Raw genomic sequence first — 25,406 nt, 5'->3', positions numbered from 1 at the left:
TGATATGATACTAAATAAGTAAAAGTTTTACTTTGGTTATAGAGGCAGAATTTAAAAAAGAGCCGCTGTTCTCCATTTGACAGAGTTGCTAAACTACAGGGGACACGTGTGATGTAGCATTCTTTTTAATAGTAGTTTCCTTATTTAGTTTGCATGTGCTCATGGTTTTGCAGTGTTTTGTAGCTGGATTTTTCACTTTGCAGTGGGTTACATCTAAAAAACAAAAATAAGGGCATTGCTTTGTGGCATTATAGCATTGGCACATTTGTAAACTTTGCTCCTGGCTTGAGAAGAATGGGTTCACTATAACCAAACAGGGTTGCTGTTATAACTCTGTGCATGAACCCTGTCTGACCTAGCTTTTGTCCTACCTACCTACATATGACACCAGAACAGGGGCAGTGCTGTGAGGTGGCTGGAACACCCCAAAGGTGCTCCACAGACCACCAGGTAGTACTATCAGGTGACTACTAGACCACCAGGGAACTCTGTAGGGTGGGGTGGACCGCAAGAGCACCGGTGAAAACTATAAAGTGTAATGGGCACAACATAGAGATCACTATTAGGCTGTACAGCAGACCAAATGAAATTTTGTTTTTGGGGTGTAAGGCCCACCCTCTATTGATGCAGACAGACAGCGTTTCGGAACATGCAGGTCCCTTCTTCAGGGCAAACAAGTCTGTCAAAAATATCAATAGGACATCAGTTATAACAGTTGCCACTGTACTTGTCGATACACAATGCACTCCATTCAGTGGAGGGGTATGGTCAAACACCCCAAAAATGTGGCTTGAGCACTACAATTTATTCTTATTGGCAAATACCAAGGGTGTGCGGATTAACCTGTTTTGTGTCTGCCCACCCTCTGTCTTACTCTGTCCACTTCTCTTCCCACCCTCTCTCGCATCCCGTCTACTTCTTTCCATCTATCTGTCCAACTGGGCAATGCTGTGCAGTCATCAATTCCACTCTGGTCCCCTTACACACAGATATTCCCATATTTGCATTTATACTTCTGAATCAGGAGCCACTTATAAAGGGGGGCCACACTTGGTAACGGGGCAGTGAGGGGTATTGCTGTGGCATTTGTCTCTTAGAGACCTTATGATTGCTGCATTTGTCGGTTGAAGACTTCATAATTGCTGCATTTGTCACTTAAGGGCCTCAAGATTGCTGCATTTGTCGCATGGAAGCCTCAAGATTGCCGCATTTGTCACTTGGGGGCCTCATGATTGCTGATTTTGTCATTTAGGGGCTTACCATTGCTTACCGCCATAGCTATTTCCCTGGCATAATACAGGACAATTAACAGCAGTTTGTGGACAACAATTGTTCCAGCTTACCTGAGTGATGTGCTGATTGGGGATGAGCAAATCTGTCAAAACAGATTAGCAAAAGTAAGCTTTCAAAGCTTCATGAATCCGTAGGCCATTATGCAACCAGCTTTTTTTTTTTTTTTTTTGCAAAAATGCATGTGCACAAAGCAGAATAAAGTGAAAACGTGCACAATATCAACCTTTACAATATCAATAACACACAGTTATGTTGTGCCATCCTCCAGCCCCTTTAGGGAGTTACTTTATTTCTAATAATAATGAGGCCACCTTTATTTCTACACAATTCTATGTAACAGCCCCACTTACATTTTTAGTTTATTTTGTAAACTGACAAAGGGTAAATTACTCCATCCAACAATATGTTAAAACATGTTTACAAATGTTACTGCATGGTTTCTTTTTATTTCATTAACTTTAAGGGCCCGTTTCCACTAGAGCGAATCTGCATGCATTTTCTGCATGCAAATTCGCATAGCACTACAAGTGAATGGGACTGTTTCCACTTGTCAGGATTCCTTTGCGTTTTTCTGTGCAGGAAAAATTTGCATGGCAGAGCCATCAGAATTTGCATACTGCATACCGCTATGCTAATCGCATACAATGTATTTGTCACGGACGGTTGCGGGGCCGCAGGCGCGTCCTGGAACCGCCCGTGAAGAAAAAGCAATCACACTCGATTCCCTGCATCGATTGCGCTTCAAAACGGTACAATCTGGGTTGAGTGTGTAGGGACAGCTGAAGTCCTTTTCTTAGCAAAGAGAGCACCATCCTGAAGGCTGGATGGCTCTTTTGATATGCTAATGAGCCTGAGCCTAATCTGCCCCAGAGAGTCCCTGGCTTCAAGCTGTGCTGATGGCCCATCCATCAGGTATAAGGTGACAAGCACCATGGCAGGAGCAATCTAGTTGGGCTAAAAGCCAGACCCACTGGCTCATTCCCAGCAGGGGAGGCGACACCTCGCTGGCTGCTCCAAACTTCAAAGAGCCTTTGCCTGGGAATAACCTGAGTCTCATAGCAAATCCATAACTTCCCAGATCTGTCATATTTCTGGGGTTCCTGAGATGGCAGCTTCGCCAAACGTGGGGGAAGTGTAGCATGAGCCCCGGTGCTGGTTCTGAGGAAGTTTCAGAACATTCTGAGGTAAGGACTGCCAGTTAGGCAGTTTGAAAATGCCCTGATGATACCACAGGGGTCCCACCCCTCATGTCTGGTATCAGGGCGCTGGGTAAATCGAGACAGACCTGAAAATGTTAATAAATCTGCCCTGACCTGTACGGTTCTGTGAGATAGAGCCCATATATGGGTAGATATGATTTCTAGCCCCCAGGATAAGGGGAGGGCTCATCTCATCTTCTAAGGGGGTGTATGGCTCCCCGCCCTCACTCCCTCCTACTGAAGCAGGGGCATAAGAATGGCTGAGGACCCAAACTCAGTGTCCTCCACATTGAACCATCTTGCACTCATCAGATGCCAGCTTGAGGATATGCTGGCATCCACCTGGTCTGAACTCTGAACTCTGGACTTTGAAACCAAGAACTTTATGATTCTTCCCACAATAAGGACATCTTTCCAGGAACTAAGTATTTTTCTCCCTTCTTTTATTTTTCATACTGGCTATTACTGTTTTAATAATTGTTGATTTTAATAATTGCCTGTATATATTAATTATTTATATTGCTGTGAATAAAAGACTTCCTCCAAGTCATTCACTGTTTCGCTACCCTGCTTATCAGCACACACAGAAATGATCCCGGGTCTCTGAAGATACGCTACTGTTTGTTTGTTGTTGGCTAGACAGAATATCGTGTGTTTAACCGTTTTATCCGCAGGATTAGTCAGTCAGTTAGTGGGCCCCACGGTCCCATAGTAACCGCGGTGGTGGCAGTTTACTCTGAACCAGTAGGTGACGTTGTAATTACCCGTGTCTCACAGGCTCCCTTCTGAGTTGTCTGTGGCTAATTCTTAACGGTTCCTGCGCATTGACTGCGACCAGAGTTCGCACGATCTGTGCGCTGGCACCGTTTAGAAGGCTAAGTGCGGTCAGCCACTGAGGGCTCCTTGTGACAGTGTTAGGCAGCGGTTGGGACCTGTGTTGTGCTGAAAGTATCTGCGATAGCGCTAGCGCTATCGAGAAACGAACTAATTCGTTGGTGTAGCTAGAAGGCAATATTTTTTTTATATATACAGAGAGACTGTGTAGCCAGTACCCCTCCCCAAAAGTTTTATTTTATTTGGCGTGGAAATGTCCGGGAACTACAAGAAAATGTGCCTGGCGGACCTGCAAAATCTTTGCCAAGAGAGAGGCATTGATGTCGGCCGCAAGAAACAAGGGGACCTGGTAACGGAATTGTTTCAATGGGATACCCAGCAACTGCAGGAGCTGGATGTGTCTGCTGAGGTAGACACTGACCCATCTGACTCAAGGCAAGGGGAACCAGAGACTGAGACTCCTGACCGTACAGAGGTTGTGCATCCTGAGGGCCCTGCATCAACAGTTACGCAGGAGAATGTCAGTGTGGACCCCAACCCCAGAGTTTCTGAAAGTACTCGCCTGGAACCGGCCAGTACTGGACTGTCCGTTTGTACTGATCCGCTAATGCAGCAGGCATTACAAAAGCTGATGGACACTGACCTGGACAAGTACCTGCAGTACATGCGTGAGGAGCGGGAACGCCAACGACAGCATGAGCTAAACATGGCAAAAGTGCAACAGGCCAGCCGGAGTTCACCGCCCAGCCTCCCTGCTGAAGGAGCTGCACCACCCGTAAGTGCAAAATTTAAATTTGCTAATATTGAAAAAGACACAGACATTGACTTGTTTTTGCGGTCTTTTGAAAAAGCATGCCGTCAGTATCGTCTGTCCCAAGACCAGTGGGCCAGACATCTGACACCTTTGCTGCGCTACAAAGCGCTTGATGCCTTCGCAGAATTGCCTGCGGAGAAGGATAATGATTATGCTGCTATAAAAGACGCTATCATTACTAAGTACCAGCTGACGCCAGAAGCCTATCGGAAAAAGTTCAGGGCCTGGCAGAAAAAGCCTTCTGATTCGTACCGAGATGTGGTCAGCAGCTTGCTCACCACACTCCGCCAGTGGACACTAGGCCTCACCAAAGGGTCTTATGGCGTCCTGGAGGACTTGATAGTCCTCGAACAATTAAACATTTGCCCTGCTGATGTACGACAGTTTGTGTTAGAACGCAGGCCGGCTTCAGCCACTGTCGCTGCAGACCTTGCCGAGACTTTTGCAACTACCCGGGTGGCTGATACCCGCAGAACTGTCCCATCCAGCTGGAGAGGAGGTCAGCCCAATACCTCGGCAGACCCTCCTGGCCCTGTGAGCCGTCCGCCACAGAGGCCACCCAGCGCAGCTGCTGCACCCAGGCCTGCAGCGCCTGGAGAGGTCACCTGTCACTACTGCCGCCAGCCCGGACACATGAAATTCGACTGTCCGGAGCGGAGACAGACACCACCAGCACCTGGATCATCCGCATCACCTGTACCTCACCCACAGCAGAGGCAACCCGCCAGCGAACCACAGCCTGGATCATCAGATTTTGTCCTGTTTGCCCGCGGAAAGGAAATCCGCGACCGAACCGACCAGCAGCAACTTGTTAGAGTGAACGGCAAAGTTGTCACCGGATTTCGAGACACCGGAGCTGACATCACGTTAGTTCACTCACATCTTGTGCCAAAGGAGAGCATCAGCTCCAGCCGATCCCTTGCCCTTACTGGAGTAGAGGGCACCCTTTTTCACATAGCCCACGCGACAGTGAAGCTGGATTGGGGAGTGGGAGAAATCCAAGAAAGGGTTGTTGGGGTTATGAAGGATCTCCCAGTCCCTGTGTTGCTGGGGACTGATTTGGGCAAGCTTGTGTCCTACTATGAACCTGCCACGACCGCCTTGTCGCTCACGGGAGGAGACAGACTCTCCGCCCACCACCAGGTACTTTATACACTTGGGGGAGCACCAGGGGGAGGCGGGTTGAATGTGCCCAGTTCAAGGGTACCAGGTTCAATAGTGCCTGCTTCAAAGGCACCTGAGTTTGATGTACAGACTGTCTGTTGTGATGATGCTGTAACTGTACCTGAGTTTACTGTACAACCTGTCTGTAATGAAAAAATGTCTATACCTGTCAATGTCATTACTGCATGCAATGATGATTTGAGTAATGTCCGTCTGTGCCATTCTGACAGTGTACCTGTGCTAGCAGTACCGCGCAGCTGCACTGCTCAGAACCCGAGCTCAGAACAGGTGGAGGGGGTTCCGGCCTCCTCCCCCTCCTCTGACCACAGGGATGAGACCTTTCAGCCGCTGGCCTCGTGTGACATGAGCCAGTTGGCTGAAACTGACAGCGCCGTATTCTCAGCCGCACTACAAAGTGACCCAAGCCTGAAGGTGCTCAGGCAGCAAGCCGCTGAGCCCCTCGCAGACGGGGCCGCTTTCAAGGTGTACTGGGAAGGTGGGAGACTGTACAGTGAGTCTGTACAGCCCCCTACAGGTGGATCCCACGCGAATACCAAATGGCTTGTGGTCCCGAGTGCGTTCAGGGGACATGTGCTGAAATCCGCACATGGTAATCCTCTGACAGGGCACTCAGGGGTCCGCAAGACACTTGCCGGTATTCGGAAACAGTTTTATTGGCCCCGGATGAACAGGGATGTAGCAACCTACTGCAGAGCATGTGCCGTCTGTCAGGAGCTGGGAAGGTCCAGGGATCCCCGCGGGGTTCCCTTAGGTCCACAGCCACTTAGCAGGGGAACCCCGCGTGGGCTGGCTGTTGACCTAACCAACCCACTGCCCATTGTCAGCAGTCCCGGCAGACACCACGTCCGACTGCAGTGGCGCAAACGCCCTGTCCAGAACGGTCCATGTCGGGTCAACCCTGAGGGTAGCAGACCGCGCCCGGTCCAGGGAAACCGAGCCACAGGCTCCAATAGGTTTTCCCGCCGCACCGGCAACCTGAGACCCGTCAGCCAGGTTGGCCGACACGCAGCGGGCAGCCGACCCCAGAACGCCAACGGGGAACTAGATCAGATCTCGCAGGTTAGCGGCAACGACACACATCTTGCTGATGAATGTCTATCTGCCTTCTCCCCAGGGAGGGCTGTCACGGACGGTTGCGGGGCCGCAGGCGCGTCCTGGAACCGCCCGTGAAGAAAAAGCAATCGCACTCGATTCCCTGCATCGATTGCGCTTCAAAACGGTACAATCTGGGTTGAGTGTGTAGGGACAGCTGAAGTCCTTTTCTTAGCAAAGAGAGCACCATCCTGAAGGCTGGATGGCTCTTTTGATATGCTAATGAGCCTGAGCCTAATCTGCCCCAGAGAGTCCCTGGCTTCAAGCTGTGCTGATGGCCCATCCATCAGGTATAAGGTGACAAGCACCATGGCAGGAGCAATCTAGTTGGGCTAAAAGCCAGACCCACTGGCTCATTCCCAGCAGGGGAGGCGACACCTCGCTGGCTGCTCCAAACTTCAAAGAGCCTTTGCCTGGGAATAACCTGAGTCTCATAGCAAATCCATAACTTCCCAGATCTGTCATATTTCTGGGGTTCCTGAGATGGCAGCTTCGCCAAACGTGGGGGAAGTGTAGCATGAGCCCCGGTGCTGGTTCTGAGGAAGTTTCAGAACATTCTGAGGTAAGGACTGCCAGTTAGGCAGTTTGAAAATGCCCTGATGATACCACAGGGGTCCCACCCCTCATGTCTGGTATCAGGGCGCTGGGTAAATCGAGACAGACCTGAAAATGTTAATAAATCTGCCCTGACCTGTACGGTTCTGTGAGATAGAGCCCATATATGGGTAGATATGATTTCTAGCCCCCAGGATAAGGGGAGGGCTCATCTCATCTTCTAAGGGGGTGTATGGCTCCCCGCCCTCACTCCCTCCTACTGAAGCAGGGGCATAAGAATGGCTGAGGACCCAAACTCAGTGTCCTCCACATTGAACCATCTTGCACTCATCAGATGCCAGCTTGAGGATATGCTGGCATCCACCTGGTCTGAACTCTGAACTCTGGACTTTGAAACCAAGAACTTTATGATTCTTCCCACAATAAGGACATCTTTCCAGGAACTAAGTATTTTTCTCCCTTCTTTTATTTTTCATACTGGCTATTACTGTTTTAATAATTGTTGATTTTAATAATTGCCTGTATATATTAATTATTTATATTGCTGTGAATAAAAGACTTCCTCCAAGTCATTCACTGTTTCGCTACCCTGCTTATCAGCACACACAGAAATGATCCCGGGTCTCTGAAGATACGCTACTGTTTGTTTGTTGTTGGCTAGACAGAATATCGTGTGTTTAACCGTTTTATCCGCAGGATTAGTCAGTCAGTTAGTGGGCCCCACGGTCCCATAGTAACCGCGGTGGTGGCAGTTTACTCTGAACCAGTAGGTGACGTTGTAATTACCCGTGTCTCACAGGCTCCCTTCTGAGTTGTCTGCGGCTAATTCTTAACGGTTCCTGCGCATTGACTGCGACCAGAGTTCGCACGATCTGTGCGCTGGCACCGTTTAGAAGGCTAAGTGCGGTCAGCCACTGAGGGCTCATGTGACAGTATTTAGTAGGAAATTCGCATGCGGATTGGGTATGCGAATTTTCATGCGAATTCGCATAGAAACAATGTAAAATCACATTCGCATACATCGTCATCCATGCGAATTCGCATGAAAATTCGTATAGACCCGCATGCGAAATTCGCATCCGCATGCGAATTTTTCCCGCGGCGATTCACACCGCACAAGTGGAAATTCAGCCACAATGTAAATTTAATAGGAAAAACGCATGCGTCAAAACAATGTAAAAAGCACACCAGCATTGACATGATTAAAAACGCTTGGCCACAAAACGCATGCGAAATCGCATAGAAAAACGCATGGAAAAACGCATCCGCATGCAAAATTGCACATGCGTTTTCCGCACTGGAATCGCACCGCACCAATGGAAACGTACCCTAAAACATAGAAATTAATCATATTATTTGTGGTACATGCAAAAGTTTGGATCCCCTTCTACTTCTCCATTGAAAAGGACTTTTATGCAAGGTCCCTGACGCTAATTACATTAATACAAACCTGACAGCTTTTAAGCTCCATAAATCCTAAATTTTGGGCTTTTACTCAATAACCTTAAAGAGAACCTGTACTGAGTAAAATTATTTAAAATAAACACATGAGGTAACTTCAAATGAACATTACATAGTTACCTTGCCATCAGTTCCTCTCAGAAGCACACCATTTTCTTCTTACAGTGATCCCTTCCAGTTCTGACAACATTTTGTCAGAACTGAAATATATCAGTTGCTGTCAGTTATATATTAGTTGCTGTCAGTTACAGTTGAGAGGAGAACTGATGTGTCCATGTTTCCCTATGGCTCAAGTGAGTGATGTTACAGTTTAACAGTGTGCTGACCAGGAAACTGTTATGGGGTAATAGCCATTTTCAAAATGGAGGACAGAGAATTCCATTGATCACAGTGGTCAAACAGGATGCAGGAGAGAAAAAAATAGATTGATGAGTACACTATACAGGAGGCATGTATGACTTGTGTATGTTTATTTTGACTTTTAATGTTCAGTTCAGGTTTTCGTTAAGTATCTTTAAACAATTAAGTGAGGATCTCAAAATTAAGTGAATTGAAAGGGAAAGCCTATAAAAAGAAATGGTAAAATGCTTTCACATGTCAATTTTCACTGTTCATAGCATTCTCATAAAATAGCAGTTAAAGGGAACCATAACAGTCAAGGCAATAAGAACAAAGAACACTTTACGAGAACTGCTTGTATGCTAGCCACAAAGGCAAAGGCAATGCCTCATATGACTGCAAAGAATATGCACAAAGATTTGTCTGTCAAAACACACTTTAAAGTGCCGTTTTAGGGCTGGTTCACACGAAGGCCTGGTGCACACCAAAAACCGCTAGCAGATCCGCAAAATGCTAGCATATTTTGAAACGCTTTTTCTTATTTTTCTGTAGCGTTTCAGCTAGCATTTTGCGGTTTTGTGAAGCATTTTTGGTGTAGTAGATTTCATGTATTGTTACAGTAAAGCTGTTACTGAACAGCTACTGTAACAAAAACGCCTGGCAAACCGCTCTGAAGTGCCGTTTTTCAGAGCGGTTTGCGTTTTTCCTATACTTAACATTGAGGCAGAAACGCATCCGCAATCCAAAATCTGCAGCAGCCCGGGAATATGCGTTTCTGCAAAACGCCTCCCGCTTTGGTGTGCACCAGCCCATTGAAATACATTACCCTAGCGGATCCGCACCCGCAAGCGGATCGCAAACCGCAGCAGAACCGCTCTGGTGTGCACTAGGCCTAAGAGTACCTTTGAAAGCACCAGCGTTTCTGAAAAAGCTCTTGGCTAATGTGTGTGTATGGACTAGTTCACACCAGAGATTTTTTTTCCTAAACTCAAACAAGGGTCCTGCAGCATTTTGGAGGTGTAATTACACCTCAATGTAAAGTTTAGGAAAACTGAAAAATCATTTTAAAAACCTCTGAACAGAGATTCTCAAAACATTTTTTTGCCAAACGCAGTTCACATCCAGGTCAGAGTGTACTTCCTGCTTTGCCACAAGAACTACAAAATCACTAAAAATAAACACTCCCAAATCAATAGGTATAAATAGAAAATGGCTAGGCACATGCTGGGTATTGATACTGCAAATCAATACAAAAAGCGCTAAGCATTTGCAATTACAATTAGCAATTTTTGCTGTGATTGAGCCTTTACTTAGATTTTTAAATATGATCTTTTTAATCAACAGTTTTTTCTTTTTACCACACACAAATAACACATAAGATGTGAACCAACTTTTTTCTGTACGCTATTTGCTTTATTCCTGTTAAGTGCTTTGCGCTTCTGCTGAAAATTTGCTGCATTTTTTTAGTTACATATTTATTTGGGTTGAAAAAAAGACATATGTCCATTGAGTTCAACCAGAGAACAAAGTACAACACCAGCCTGTTCCTTCACATATCCCTGTTGATCCAGAGGAAGGCGAAAAACCCTTAGGGCCCGTTTCCACTGTTGCGACGCGATTTCGCCGGCATCCCGACGCTTGTAAAAACGCATGCGGATGTGTTTCCGCATGCGTTTTTACCCGCGATTTCGCATGCGATTTCGCATGGCAGGGTGCCATGCGAAATTAACCATGACTCTGCCAGGGCAAAATAACATTGAAAAAGGTGCGAAATCGCACGCGAATCGCGGGTAAAAACGCATGCAAAAAACGCATGCATTTTTCCTATTAAATACATTAGAGGCGATTCGCATGGATTCCCGACGCAGGCGAATTCTGTGGGTCCCGTCGTGCAGATTTGGCCCGCCGCCAAATCGCTCCCGCACGCCGCACATATGGAAACAGCCCCGGCCACTTCAATGTACCAAGCGAATCCGCATGTCGGCGCCGCATGCGGATTCGCTATGGTGGAAACGAGCCCTTACAAGGCATGGTCCAATTAGCCCCAAAGGGGAAAAAATTCCTTCCAGACTCCAGATGGCAATCAGATAAAATCCCTGGATCAACATCATTAGGCATTACCTAGTAATTGTAGCCATGGATGTCTTTCAACGCAAGGAAAGCATCTAAGCCCCCTTTAAATGCAGGTATAGAGTTTGCCATAACTACTTCCTGTGGCAATGCATTCCACATCTTAATCACTCTTACTGTAAGGAAACCTTTCCTAAATAAATGGCTAAAACATTTTTCCTCCATGCGCAGATCATGTCCTCTAGTCCTTTGAGAAGGCCTAGGGACAAAAAGCTCACCCGCCAAGCTTTTATATTGCCCTCTGATGTATTTATACATGTTAATTAGATCCCCTCTAAGGCGTCTTTTCTCTAGACTAAATAAACTCAGTTTATCTAACCTTTCTTGGTAAGTGAGACCTTCCATCCCACACATCAATTTTGTTGCTCGTATCTGCACCTACTCCAAAACTGCAATATCTTTCCTGTAATGTGGTGCCCAGAACTGAATTCCATATTCCAGATGTGGCCTTACTAGAGAGTTAAACAGGGGCAATATTATGCTAGCATCTCGAGTTTTTATTTCCCTTCTAATGCATCCCAAAATGTTGTTAGCTTTAGCTGCAGCGGCTTGGCATTGAGTGCGATTATTTAACTTGTTGTCGATGAGTAGTCCTAAGTCCTTCTCCAAGTTTGATGTCCCCAGCTGTATCCCATTTATTTTGTATAGTGCTAGCCCATTAGTACGACCAAAATTCATGACTTTACATTTTTCAACATTGAATTTCATCTGCCATTTATGTGCCCATATAGCCATCCTATCCAGATCCTGTTGCAATATGTCCCTATCTTCCTGAGATAGTGTGCTTAGCCTCAATCAAGATAGTGTGCTTAGCCTTAATCAAGAAAGATGTGTGTTTAAAAATAAATAAATAAATAATATATATATGTCTCGCTGTATTTAGCTAGTGTTGGCTCTACCCACTTTTTCTAATCCTAACACACAATTACTCAATGACCTAGTTTGTGAGCTTTGCGGTCTTTGGCATAAGTGATTTGCATTGAAATGAAATAAATCTAATTGGCTGTGGCTCCACCTCCTTTTCTGAATTTGAACCCCAGTCACCAAAAGGCCAACTGTACCAGGTTTGAGGCTTGTGCCATTAACAGTGCAAGAATGGCAGCAATTAAATATTTCCCTTGAAAATCATTAGGGGAATTTTGATTGGCTTTTGTAGGCTCCACCCATTTTTCTGAATATTAATCCCAGTTACCCAGTGACCAACTGTGCAAAGATTGAGAACTCTACCATTGACAGTGTAAGAATGGCTGCAGTTTACATTCTGCAAGCTAAATTTGTATTGTTCTCTGCCCACTGATGTCCTGATGTTTCCTGGGTATGTATTTTGCTGGTGTTGGCTGTGGCCACTTTTTCTAACCCTAACACACAATTACTCAATGACCAAGTTTGTGAGATTTGTGGTCTTTGGCATGAATAATTTGCATTTAATGAAACACATCTGATTGGCTGTTTGGGGCTCCACCCCCTTTTCTGAATTTCAACCCCAGTCACCCAATGATAACTGTACCAGATCTGAGGCTTGTGCCATTAACAGTGCAAGAATGGCAGCAATGAAATATTTCCCTTGAAAATCAATATGTGAATTTTGATTGTTTTTTGTAGGCTCCACCCACTTTTCTGAATATTAATCCCAGTCACCCACTGACCAACTGTGCAACAGTGTAAGAATGTCTGTTGTTTACATTTCCCAGTGAAATTTGTATTTGTCTCCGCCCACAATTTGTATCCTATATGTTATTCCAGGTAATGTACTATGTGTGTGCCAAATTTCATTCAAATCCGTTCAGCCATTTTTGTGTGATCGAGTAACAAGCATCCAAAGATTCGAACTTTCCCATTTATAATATTAGTAGGATATATATACCTGCCATAGATTTGAAGGAGGCATTTTATTTAATATTAGCGAGTTATGCATAACTTTGTTAAATTGTGAGCCAAGAATCTGATATTGAAAGGGAAAAGCAAAGGGTTTTAAGAGAAAACGATGGCCTCAATCCACTAAGATCATGCTGGTGATAATCAGAATCAAAATCAGAATCGCTTTATTCGCCAAGTGCGTCAGGTGCCGCACCCGGAATTATTTGTGGACACAAGGCATATTGGCAAGTGCAAACAGTGCGAGTAACATTACACATAGTACAGTATATAAGAAGTTTTAAATCAGGATGATACCATTTATTGGCTAACTGAAAATGAATAAAAACAAGCAAGCTTTCGACCTTGCACCCTTCGTCTGGCTTATATCCTGTTAGTTTGCAGGCTGGTGGTACAGACAGCTTATATACATGCAACATCAAAAGGGAAAACAGATATTCTTTTCAAGCATAAATACACGTCATTAAGATGCCTTAATTCAAACAGACCATCTAAATGGGGGTTAGAGGTTATTAGCTAAGATAAGCATCCTTGTTTACTCCCTGCTCACAGACCTGGATTAGGATTGACCCAGAGGTATCGTAAATTCTTAGTTCATAAGTTCAGCTAGGATGGCTGAGAAAGTTTAAATATCATCAGTCTCATACCAATATAAGAAGTTGTTGTCCTTATTCAAACCATTCTGCACAGCTTTGAACCAATTTATAAATTTTGTTTCTGCTATTAATCGGTCATTTGACGTTTTGAAACCACCCTTCAGGGCAGTGACACAAAGATCATCCATGCTGTGTCCGTTGGACCGAAAGTGTGTAGCAATATGGAGTCCAGATTTGGTATCCTTAATAGTGTGCCTGTGTCCATTCATACGTTTGCTCAGAGTTTGTCCAGTTTCTCCCACGTACATAATATTGGGGCATTTAGCACACATGATCAGATATACCAGATTGGTGGAACCACAGGAAAATGTACCTTGTACTCTGTACTCCTGTTGTGAACCTGGTATCGTTACCCTGTCAGTGGAGTAAATGTGTCTGCAGGTCCCACATATTTTTTGTCGGCAGGGTGATGTTCCGTTTTGTTGAGGCCTATTCAAAGAACTCCTGACAATCATCTGTTTTAGATTGTGTGGTTGCCGATATGACAAGAGTGGAGGTTTAGGGAATATCTTTCTCAGTCTGTGATCCCTGGTTGAAATGGGATGAAGTTCCTTAGCAATCCTCCTTAAAATTTCCAGGTGTGGGTTGTAGGTGACAACCAATGGGACACGGTCTTCTTTCTGGTTTTGCTTATATTTCAGGAGTTCAGTAGGAGACCCTACTGCTACAGTATATAAAGAAACATTCCAACATAGCAAATGACACATAGAGCGGTTGACGCTATATTAAGCAGAGATGAACATGAGTGTTGGCCTATGGGTGCGCGTTCGTCCTCTAGTGCCCCGAGGTGCAGAAGGGGATTAGGAGATGGCATTGGGGAGAGGGTCTGAGTTGAGGAGAGTGATCGCTTGAGGGAAGAATGTGTTCCTACGCCTGGTGGTTTTGGTGTAGATGAACCTATAGCGACGTCCCGAGCGAAGGGGACTGAAGAAGTGATTGCCAGGGTGGAAGGGATCGAGTGTGATTCTATTTGCCCTGGACCTCATTCTGGATGTGTGGAGAAGGTCCAGGGGTGGCAAGGGTGACCCAATGATCTTCTCAGCCGCGTTGATGGCTCTCTGGAGTTTGAGCCTATCCTTTGCATTTGCCCCCGAGTACCAGACAATGATGGAGGAGCAAAGGACAGATTCGATGGTCGCCGTATAAAAACTGGTCAGTAGCTCCCTAGGCATGCCAAACTTCCTTAGTTGCCTCAGGAAGAACAGTCTCTGCTGGGCCTTCTTTTGGGTAGTAGAGGTATTTTCGTCCAATCTCAAGTTCTCCGTGATGGTGGTGCCTAGGAACCGCGCGCTATGTACCCTGGTGACTTCGGTGCCATCAATGATGACTGGGCTGGGTGGTGGAGCGTTCCTTCTGAAGTGCACTATCAGTTCCACTGTTTTTGCTGTGTTTAGTACGAGTTTGTTGTCTGAGCACCATCTGAGAATCCGCTCGATCTCGCTGTGATATTCCAGCTCCGCTTTATCACCCACGAGTCCTACGATGGTGGTGTCATCCGCAAACTTAATGACCTTGACGGTATCCGTGGAGGAGGTGCAGCTGTTTGTATACAGGGAGAAGAGCATCGGAGACAGTACACATCCTTGCGGGGCGCCTGTGTTTGTGGTTCTTTCACTGGAAAGAGCAGCCTCCGAGTCTCACTAGCTGTGTCCTGTTCGTAAGGAAGTCCTTGATCCAGGTGCAAAAGGTTGGGTTGACACCGAGCCGTTCCAGGTCGTCGTACAGAATGTTTGGGCAGATGGTATTGAACGCAGAACTGAAGTCCAGGAGGATGATCCTTGCGTAGGTCTTTGGTTTATCCAAGTGTTCAGTGATATATGCAAGGCAGATGTTAATGGCGTCATCCACAGACCGGTTTGCCCTGTATGCAAATTGTAGGGGATCCAATAGGGTGGCAGTGTGAAGCTTCAGGTAGGAGAGGACCAGTCTCTCGAAGGCCTTCATGATAATCGGGGTTAGGGCGACGGGTCTAAAGTTGTTTAGGTCCGTGACTCCTGGCTTCTTGGGGACCGGGATGATGTCAGCTTTTTTGAAGCAGGAGGGAACTTTGTCCAGCTCCAGGGATCTGTTGAAGATGGAAGTGAGGACCGGGGCTAACTGTCCCGCACATGTTTTTAGACAGGATGGGGATATGCCATCTGGGCCTGAGGCCTTCCTAGTGTTTAGCTTCTGGAGGTGCCGCAACACATCGGTCTCCCGGACTGTTAGCTGTGTTGAGGGAGTATGACCAGCGTGTGGAGGAGAGGAGGGGGGTGGATGCTTGGGTGAGGATGTGGTCGTTTGATCCGCCGGGTGGGTGGGTTGGGCCTCGAACCTGCAATAGAATTTGTTGAGATCCTCCGCTAGTGCAGTGCTCGGAAGTATGTGTTGAGAAGGGGGCTTGAAGTTGGTGGCTGCCCTTAGGCCTTTCCAGACCTCCCGGACATTGTTGGACTGGAGGTTGCGACTCAACCTGTTGGAGTAGTCTCTCTTTGCCGCCTTCAACTCTCTTTTCAAGGTGTTCCTGTCTTCCCTGAAACTCTCCGGTGATCCAGATTTGTGGGCTTCCTCTTTTTGCCTCCGGAGCCTGCGTAGCCTTCCGTTGAACCAGGGCTTGTTGTTCGGAAAGACCTTGATGGTTGTCGCTGGGATGCATGTCTCCTCGCAGAATCTAATGTAGGAGGTGACATTCTCTGACCATTCCTCCAGGCAGGGAGCTTCCAGGACTGACCAGAATAATGTGCTCATATACTTACCTGGGGCTACTTCCAGGCCCTCTAAAGTTTTCTTGGTTCCTCGCCATTATCCCGCACTCCACCATTCTTCCGGTGTCCCCCTCCAATGCTGGGTGCGCAAAAAAAATGTGCAAAAATTGATAACCTGCATGTGCCGAATGCTCAGGGCCACAGGAGCGCAATAGAGAATGCGGCTAACTCTGCAGTCAGACTATGATTATGGAGGGGACAGCAGAGGGTAACGGCTGAGTGCGGGATGATGACAAAAGACCTAAAGGACATCAGGGGTGTGGAAAAAGTAAATTGGCTTTATTTATTTTTTTACTTTAGGTTCACTTTAACCACTTTACCCCCTGCGGTACGAATTTCTCCGTCCCTTTTTCCCCACCTAAAAAACCAAGGGATGGAGAAATCCGTACCTTCCGCGCTACCGCCGCTGTCCACGCTCCCGCCGCTTGTGCGCGCGCTCCCGCCGTTCATGCACGCCGCTGCCCGCTCGCATGGAGATCAATGAACCGGAAAATCCATTCCCGTTCGTTGATCTAAGCCCCCGCAATGATCCGCTGCTTCTATTAGAAACAGCGCGATCATTGTGCTCGTACTGCTTCCTGTAAGCGTCCTTCCGGACGCTTACAGGTCGCATGTAAACAAACTCACTGTAAAATAGTAAAACTACACCCTAAAGCATTTTACATATACAAATACATTAGTTTTCCACAATAAATTAACTCATTACCTCCCACACTCCCCAATTTTATTTTTTTTTGTCATAAAAAAAAAATAAAAAATAAAAAAAACAACATAAATAGTTACCTTAGGGACTGAACTTTTTAAATATTTATGTCAAGAGGGTATTACACTGTAACTTTATAAACTACGGGCTTGTAATTAGGGATGGATGCAAAACTGAAAAAATGCACCTTTATTTCCAAATAAAATATTGGCACCAATCATTGTGATAGGGACATAATTTAAACGGTTTTATAACCGGGACAAATGGGCAAATACATTTTATGGGTTTTAATTACAGTAGCATGCATTATTTAAAAACTATAATGGCCGAAAACTGAAAAATAATATTTTTTTCCCACATTTTTACCTATTTTCCCATTAAAACACATTTAGAATAAAATAATTCTTGGCATAATGTCCCACCTAAAGAAAGCCTAATTGGTGGCGAAAAAAACAAGATATAGTTTATTTCATTGTGATAAGTAATAATAAAGTTATAGACGAATGAATGGAAGGAGCACTGAAAGGTGAAAATTGCTCTGGTGTTCAAGGGGTAAAACCCCTCAGTGGTGAAGTGGTTAAAAGGGTTGTAAAACCCAGTAAGTCATTCATCAAATCTTTGGTCTTTTCAGAAATTTCAAATTTGTCTGCATTAGGGTACAGGAAAGTAGGTCAAAATTAATATTTTAAGAGGAGGTAAAAGTGTTTTTAACATACTGAAAAGGGGCGGGGTCAGCGTGAGCAGTAAGGGGACAATAGCTACTTCGCCTGAAATATTCTGGTGTTCTTTGTTAGGCCTTACTGTCTCTGCATGTTTTTTTTACAACCATTCAAGTGCTCAGTGAGTATAAAAATAGACCATTTATAGTGATACTGCTTATACTTATCTCATTAAACCCTCTGATGTCCAAGACGGTTTAGCGCTTGTTTGTTTTTCTAATAAAGAAGAATGTCCCAACCAGGGAAGTCACCAGGATTATTCAGGTAAGATATGTATAGATTGAGTGTGGTAAGATTAGATTTTTATCAAGCAAACAAGAAGTGTGCGGTTCTGCAGAATCCTGTTTTATCATATTTTTTGGTTGCATTCTGTTGTTTCTGTTTGGCTTTGCTATCTCATATTTTTAATTCTAATTTTGAGATGAGTTGAATTTACATTTTAAATCAAATTTTAAACCACAGACTCCAACTCCAACTCCGACTCCAGGTACCCAAAATTGCTTCGGCTCCAACTCCACAGCCCTGGATAAATTAATGTTTGTAACGTTGGCGGAGTCGTTTTCGTGGTCGGCGCACAAGACGCGCACCGACACAACGAAAACCCTCCACCAGCGTATAATATAGGGAAGACCCAGGCTAGGTGCACAGCCCCAGCAGAGGGAGATTCCCAGCAGTAGGTGGCGCTGTGGAGTGCAGGCGAGCACAGCCACAGATGCCAGATGGGAATTGCACAGACCCAAGACAAGGCAGGGCTAAACAGCCCTCTAAGAGACAGAGACAGAGATGAATGTGTGTTCTCCAATCTAGTCGCCACCCGGCGATGGAGAACACACATCAGCAGAACAAAAAGCAAGAACGCAATCGCCGAGAATGGCGATTGCCAAGAGACACCAGACAGAGCAAGACAGGACACGAGAATAGCAAAGGCACAGAAAATAACAAAAGAGATACGTAAAACAACAAACGCTAACTAAACGTGAACACCGCACTCAATCGCAACAGCGAACGCGTTTACGGCGCGATCTCCACATGTTAAGCGCAACAGAGACAAGCACGCCACGCTGACTAACCAACGACACATAAACACGAAACAGAACGTGAACGCTTGCTTAACGGTTACCTCACCGAGCCTACAGCAAGCGTTCGTAACAGACAAGACAGACAAACGAGAAACAGGAATAAGGTAGAGGGATCCACAGCCACTACCGCTAGAGTCTAGTGCGATCCCGGCAAAACAGATCAGAAGGATCCACAGCACTAGCGCAAGGCTGGTGCGAACCAGACAAGACAGATCAGAAGGATCCATTGCCACTACCGCTAGAGGCTAGTGCGATCCAAGCAAGACAGATCAGAAGGATCCACAGCGCTAGTGCAAGAGGCTAGTGCGATCCAGACAAGACAGATCAGATGAGGTAGCCAGTTGCAACCGCCGCTCCAGCTTACACTCCAGAATATAGATCAGAAGGATACACTGCCACTACCGCTAGAGGCTAGTGCGATCCAAGCAAGACAGATCAGAAGGATCCACAGCGCTAGCGCAAGAGGCTAGTGCAATCCAGACAAGACAGATCAGATGAGGTAGCCAGTTGCAACTGCTGCTCCAGCTTACACTCCAGAATACAGATCAGAAGGATCCACTGCCACTACCGCTAGAGGCTAGTGCGATCCAAGCAAGACAGATCAGAAGGGGCTACCAGTTACAACCGCTGCTCTGGTTAGCACCCAGACAAACAGAATGATTTCCTGTCGACCACCGCTGCGACAGGACAATCGCAACAGACAGACAAAACAGATATGCAATCTAACTGCACTAGGAAACTGCCTAGTACAGTTCCAAGAATTACCCTAAGGTAAACGTTAACAGATCAACAATGGCTGACACTCCAGGAGTGTTTCAAACAAACCATGAAGGGGAAATGACCAGCAAAGCATTCTGGGAGCAGAAGGTTCTTATAGTGCCAGTCATCAAAGGAGGCAGGTAGGGGTTTTGCTTAACTAATGTATGCAATATCCTCAGCATCAAAACAGATCATTAACTTGCAATGGAAAGACAGATCTCTTTTCCAGAGACCTGCCACCTTCAGACTCAAGAAATGGTCAAACAGCTGTCTGTCTAAGCAGACAGCTGAGCGGATCGTCACAATACCCCCCCCCCCCCCCCTAGGGACGGATTCCAGATGTCTCTCAAAACTGGCATTAGCAAAGAACTGTAACTGAAGACTCATGAAGGTCGGGACAGCCCGACAAGGCCCAATTCCAGAGTCAGTCCACTCGAAACCGACCTCATCGGAAGCAGAAGCCACCGAAACATGCCCATCAGTACTACAAGTCCTAGTGTAACACCCATCAGGACTGTGAATGCCAGAGAAGTAGCCATCGACACCCTCCAGATAATACCCACCACTTTCCAGGGAGCGTCCGAAAATATCAAATCTGCCACAATACCTGTTCGAAGTGTCCCTTTCAACACAAAAGCCACTGTTGATCCTATCCAGGGTACCAAGCAAAATTTCCCCCGGTATCTCCCAGAACCCTTTGAAGCTCCACAAAGATCCCAAGAGGCCAGAACGCTCACCAGGCCCACATGGAGAACTACCAAGCAGAGGCGGGACAAGGTCCTCCAGCACCCAAGGCTGAGACACCAAAGTGCGCCCCTCCATCCCTGCCACCCCAGCTGTCACACACTGATTGCTATTAGACTAAGAGGTGCCACAGGGCCCACAACCTTAATATCTAGTTATCTGGCTTGCAGTCTCTGCTATGTATCCCCTTTTCTTATTTCTTTCTGCTTCAAACACAATTAAGAATGACAGCTGAATGAATTGTGCGCCCCTCCTACACTGTGCCCTGAGGCTGGAGCCTCTCCAGCCTATGCCTCGGCCCGGCCCTGCTACCAAGAACCCCTATGGAGCCTATGATTATTCTGGATTCAGAATTACCAGGACACCCATCAAGATCAGGACTTTCAGGGACCATTTCTGGGCATGCAAGCAGGCAGGCAATATCAGAACATGTCTCCACCAAGGAAGCATCTGAGCATGCTGGTAACCGAGGCACACTTGGGCTTTCTGGGTCACAGAGCACATCGGGGTACTCCAGCACAGGAGTGTTTCAAACAAACCATGAAGGGGAAATGACCAGCAAAGCATTCTGGGAGCAGAAGGCTCTTATAGTGCCAGTCATCAAAGGAGGCAGGTAGGGGATTTGCATAACTAATGTATGCAAATTCCTCAGCAGCAAAACAGACCAGAAACTTGCAATGGAAAGACAGGTCTCTTTTCCAGAGACCTGCCACCTTCAGACTCAAGAAATGGTCAAACAGCTGTCTGTCTATGCAGACAGCTGAGCGGATCGTCACAATGTTAAATTGTGTAAAATTGGTGGGTAAATCGTCTTCACTGTAGCCACAGCACCACTTTGGATTTCTTACATAACATGCAAATAATGCACCTTTCACAGATATTTTTTTTTTAAACTAAGCTTTATTGAGATACGAAATGGCAGTACAAAATTAAGACAGAGATGGGTACAGTTATATGACTGAGATTCAATACAGTGGTTGTACAATGTAGTGATGGTATGTACATACAAAATATTTTATACTGTAGGGGTTGATAAATACAAGGTAAAATGTGCCACATAAAACAGTTTAGGTTAGAGACTTAGGTAAGATGTATACGATACATAAGCTTAACAAGGGTGCAAAGATAGGCATCATATATATTCAAAGGTATGATGAGTACACTGGTGAGTAATTTTAACAAGCGTAAGAGAAATATCCTAATGGTCCACCACTTATCACATACTAAATGGAATTTGGGAGCTTTATCTATATGAATATAAATATGTTTTTTTGTATGGAAGGAAGCCGACAACTCTTTTGATCCAAGTGGCAAACAGAGGTGGCGCGGGCGCAAGCCATCTGCATGCCACCTCCTGTCTAGCCATAAATAGCGCTTCGTTCATGAGGGTCTGTAAGTGTGAAGCCAGACCCTCATCTTGTATGACTCCCAGTATACAGAGTATGGGATCCGAAGTGTACAGAGGCGCCAACAGGATAAAATATGCTAAAAAGTCTAAAATATTCGGGTGGCGGCGGTGGACCAACCACACCAAAACAGACACGATGCTGCCACTTGAGGTGAAGATAATTTAATTACACACTTCTAGACAACACTGCAACGCATTTCACGGGCACAATCCCGCTTCATCAGGCAATAAACAACCGGAGTATCACACAGCTAAAGGTCCAATCAAAGCCTGGCAAATCTGTGTAGGCTCAGAGTATGGGATCCAGTGTGACAGGGCATCCCATTCTGCCATATAAAAATTGTGTCACCTGTGTCCTGTAGTCAACTAACATGGGGCACTCCTAAATAAGGTGAAAGAAGGAAGGAGAGGCAGACAGGCACTTAGGGCAGGTATCCGGTGAGGAGGGGCTGAATTTATGTAATCTGGAGGAGGTTAGATAAGACTGGTGAAGAATATATAATTGAGTGTTACGGTCCCATACACAGGAAGATGATTTTTTGACAGCAAAAAAAAGCCTCCCACTTCCATCTGGATGGGGTAGTGAGTTCTAGGACCTTATTATTCATTAGTTCTTTATAGATGTTACCAATGAGGTGTGGGCTAGGGCTAGAAATCAAATCTATTATGGGTTAATACCTTCAGTGGGGTTTGCTGGAATTGACACATGAAGGCATGCCGGAGCTTCATATATCTGAATTGTTGTCTGGAAGGTGTGCTAAATTTATCTGACAGAGAGTCAAAGGAAAGGAGTTGTCCATTAACTAAAATTTGACCATGGAATATTATGCCATTGTTCAACCAGAATGTATTATCTGGGATAGTGGAGAATTCTGTCAGGAGGGGATTATTCTATAAGGGAGTATGATATTCAAGCCCCTCTGAGCTATATTCTTTACGGATACATTTCCATATTCCAACAGCTTGGTTTAAAATAATATTTTTACCCATCTTCTCCTCCAGCACAGACAGAGTTATGACATCCAATACCAGGCTTTCTTTCTAGGGCTCTGTATCATACCCTAGAGTTTTGCCGAATACTGCGTGTGGGACTGTGAACCATGCAGACATAAGTGGCAGTAGAGATGCTAAATAGTATTTGTGGAAGGATAGTGTGTGTGCGTGTGTACAGTGTGTCGGTGTGTACAGTGTGTGTGTGTATACATATATATATATATAGTGTGTGTGTGTACATTGTGTAGTGTGTGTGTGTGTGTGTGTGTGTGTGTGTGTGTGTGTGTGTGTGTGTGTGTGTGTGTGTGTGTGTGTGTGTGTGTGTGTACAGTGTGTGTGTGTATGTATATTCTGTACATGTGCAGGTTTTTTATATTTGAATAGTTGACTGAATACCTTGTAGGTACATTGGAGCATGGCATAACGTTGTGGGACAGTCTTCGGTGACATTTTTCTAATAGGTTTACTGATTGATTCTGCTGGTATGTCTGTGTTCCAAGAGGTTCAGACTCAGATGTATTGTAGTTATACCCCTGCTCAGCTGCCTTGTAATAAATTACCTGTCCCTGCAGCAGCTTTATCCTGTGCTCCCTATTCAGCCTGCTGCCTGCCTCTATATACCAGTCGCATGGTATTTACACAGAACACATGCCAATTGCCAAATGGAGAAGATGCAAGCAATGGTGCTGAAGACGAAGCACGGGATGGAGCAGCCGGGACAGGTAAGTTATTACAAGGCAGCTGAGCTACACAATGTGCGTTGGCCAGGGGGAGCAGTCGGTGGGAGACCTCGAGCAGCTGGCTTGGGGGCTGATTTTGCTGGGGGGGGGAAGGGAGCCCACAATTTACTTATGCCCCGAGGCCACCGTGTGGCTTAACCACTTGAGGACCACAGTGGTAAACTCCCCTAAACACCAGGCACATTTTTCATAAAATGGCCACTGCAGCTTTAAGGCCGAGCTGCAGGGCCGCACAACACAGCACACGAGTGATCCCCCCCCTCCCCTTTCCCCCCACCAACAGAGCTCTCTGTTGGTGGGGTCTGATCGCCCCCCAGTTGTTTATTTATTTTTAAATAAATATTTATTTGTGTGTTTTTGTGTGTATTTTTACTCTTTGTCTTTTTTTTTTTTTAACAAACCCCTCCCTCCCCCCAGCTGGCCAATCCTGGCGATCGGCTGTCATAGGCTTCTGCCTATGAGAGCCGATCGCTTTCTTGTCCCCCAGCGCTGTACTTAGTGAAAAGACATCGTTTTCGCCGTCTAACAGTCACCCGAGCAGCAATTGCCGCTCGGAGACTGAAGGCGGGGCGGAGCTCTGCCCTTAAGCAGGAGATGCGCGCGCAATCTTCTGCAAATCCCAGCCCCAGGACTTGACGCCCAAAAGCGTTAGGCGGTTAAATTGGCCCTGGGGATATGAGGAGGGCTCATCAGAAGCATCTAATAGTAATAGTACCGACTTCGAATGATTGACACACAGACTCGAGTAATAGCTAGCTTCATCTGTTACTTCCAGGGCGTAAGATAGGGAGGGGCCACAGTCAGCTTGTGTGTCATCCACATACATACTGACCTTGTCTTCCATATGCAGAGATTTAAATCCTGTTATGCCTGAATGCACTCCTAAGGTGGCCACACACGATACAATAAAATTATCTGATTTTCGACTGAAAAATACGATCGGATTTCTCGTTTTTCCGATTCGATGCCATGACACAGCTGGGCGCCGTCATAGCACTAGTGCTACACTGCGTCACCCACGCAAGGGTAATTTGGGGATCCGGCAATCATTGCTACATGCTACAACTCGAAGGGAAAATAGTATTTAACTTCGCCAGGAATTTGAGCGGCAGCAGGATGAACGATCATTCGGCTCACTCTGCGCCCAGCTTAACAGCGGCACAATAATACCTACGCATTATAATTTTTTACAGTTAATACACAATATGAGGTAACTGTGAAAGCTAGAAAATCCACTATAAAGTTCAAATGCGATCATGGTACATGGGTATAGTTTTAGGCCTCTTGCACACTGCACGCGATTCCGATTCAGATTCAGATTTTTAATCAGTTTTTACATCCGATTCAGATTCTGATTTGCAGTTTGCTCCCTGCACACTGCAAATCTGAATCTGAATCGGATGTAAAAACTGATTAAAAAGCGGAATCTGAATCGGAATCGTGTACAGTGTGCAAGAGGCCTCAAATTTACATCTTTGTCATCTTTGTAAAATGTTGTAACTATAGTTTTAAATATGGCCACTTTTAATTATCTTGTATTCCATCTGTAGGAAGTCAGGTGTTGCCACAACCTGCAAGTGTGCAAACTGAATCCAGCTCGCATCCTGCTCTGAGCCAGTCACCCATGCCACAAGACAGAGGTAACAACCAAAGTAAAGTACTAAATGAAAGAGAAAATCACTATTTCTTTCTTTCTTTCATTCATTCTTTCTTTCTCTCTCTCTGTATTTCACCTTCTCTCTTTCTCTTTCTATCTTTCTCTGATTCTTTCTTTTTTTCTTTCCTGCAAAACCCCACCCCAGGACTTCAGGCCAACTTGCGTTGAGTGGTCCTGGGGCTGCCACCATGTCCACGCCAGTTGGCGTGGAGCGGTCGATAAGTAGTTAAACACTATTGCATTACTTGTATGTGTGTAAATAGGTGTATATTTGTGTGTATGGATATGTGTGTTTCAAGGTGTATTTCCTGTATTGCTCTTGATTATATCTTTAACTTGTTTGTAAAATATTTGTACACTGCCAAGGAAAATGTTGGCACCTTATAAATCAGTAATAATGACCTAATGGCTACCCTAAGGAACAGAT

The 25,406-nt window shown here is 45.6% G+C and overlaps 1 protein-coding gene across 4 annotated transcripts in view; it reads left to right on the top strand.

Annotated features, from left to right (window-relative positions):
• Positions 1-25,406, top strand: part of ARID1B (AT-rich interaction domain 1B) — a 703,333-nt gene that overhangs the window by 497,060 nt on the left and 180,867 nt on the right. For all 4 annotated transcript variants that reach the window (XM_068231874.1, XM_068231873.1, XM_068231875.1 and 1 more), the window contains one exon: positions 24,873-24,962. In XM_068231874.1, coding sequence (XP_068087975.1) covers positions 24,873-24,962 — 90 coding nt within the window. The remainder of the gene's footprint in view (positions 1-24,872; positions 24,963-25,406) is intronic.

This window comes from Hyperolius riggenbachi, chromosome 4, assembly GCF_040937935.1.
Source record: "Hyperolius riggenbachi isolate aHypRig1 chromosome 4, aHypRig1.pri, whole genome shotgun sequence".
In the NCBI taxonomy this organism is placed as follows: domain Eukaryota; kingdom Metazoa; phylum Chordata; class Amphibia; order Anura; family Hyperoliidae; genus Hyperolius; species Hyperolius riggenbachi.
This window is presented reverse-complemented; position numbering and strand designations above follow the sequence as displayed.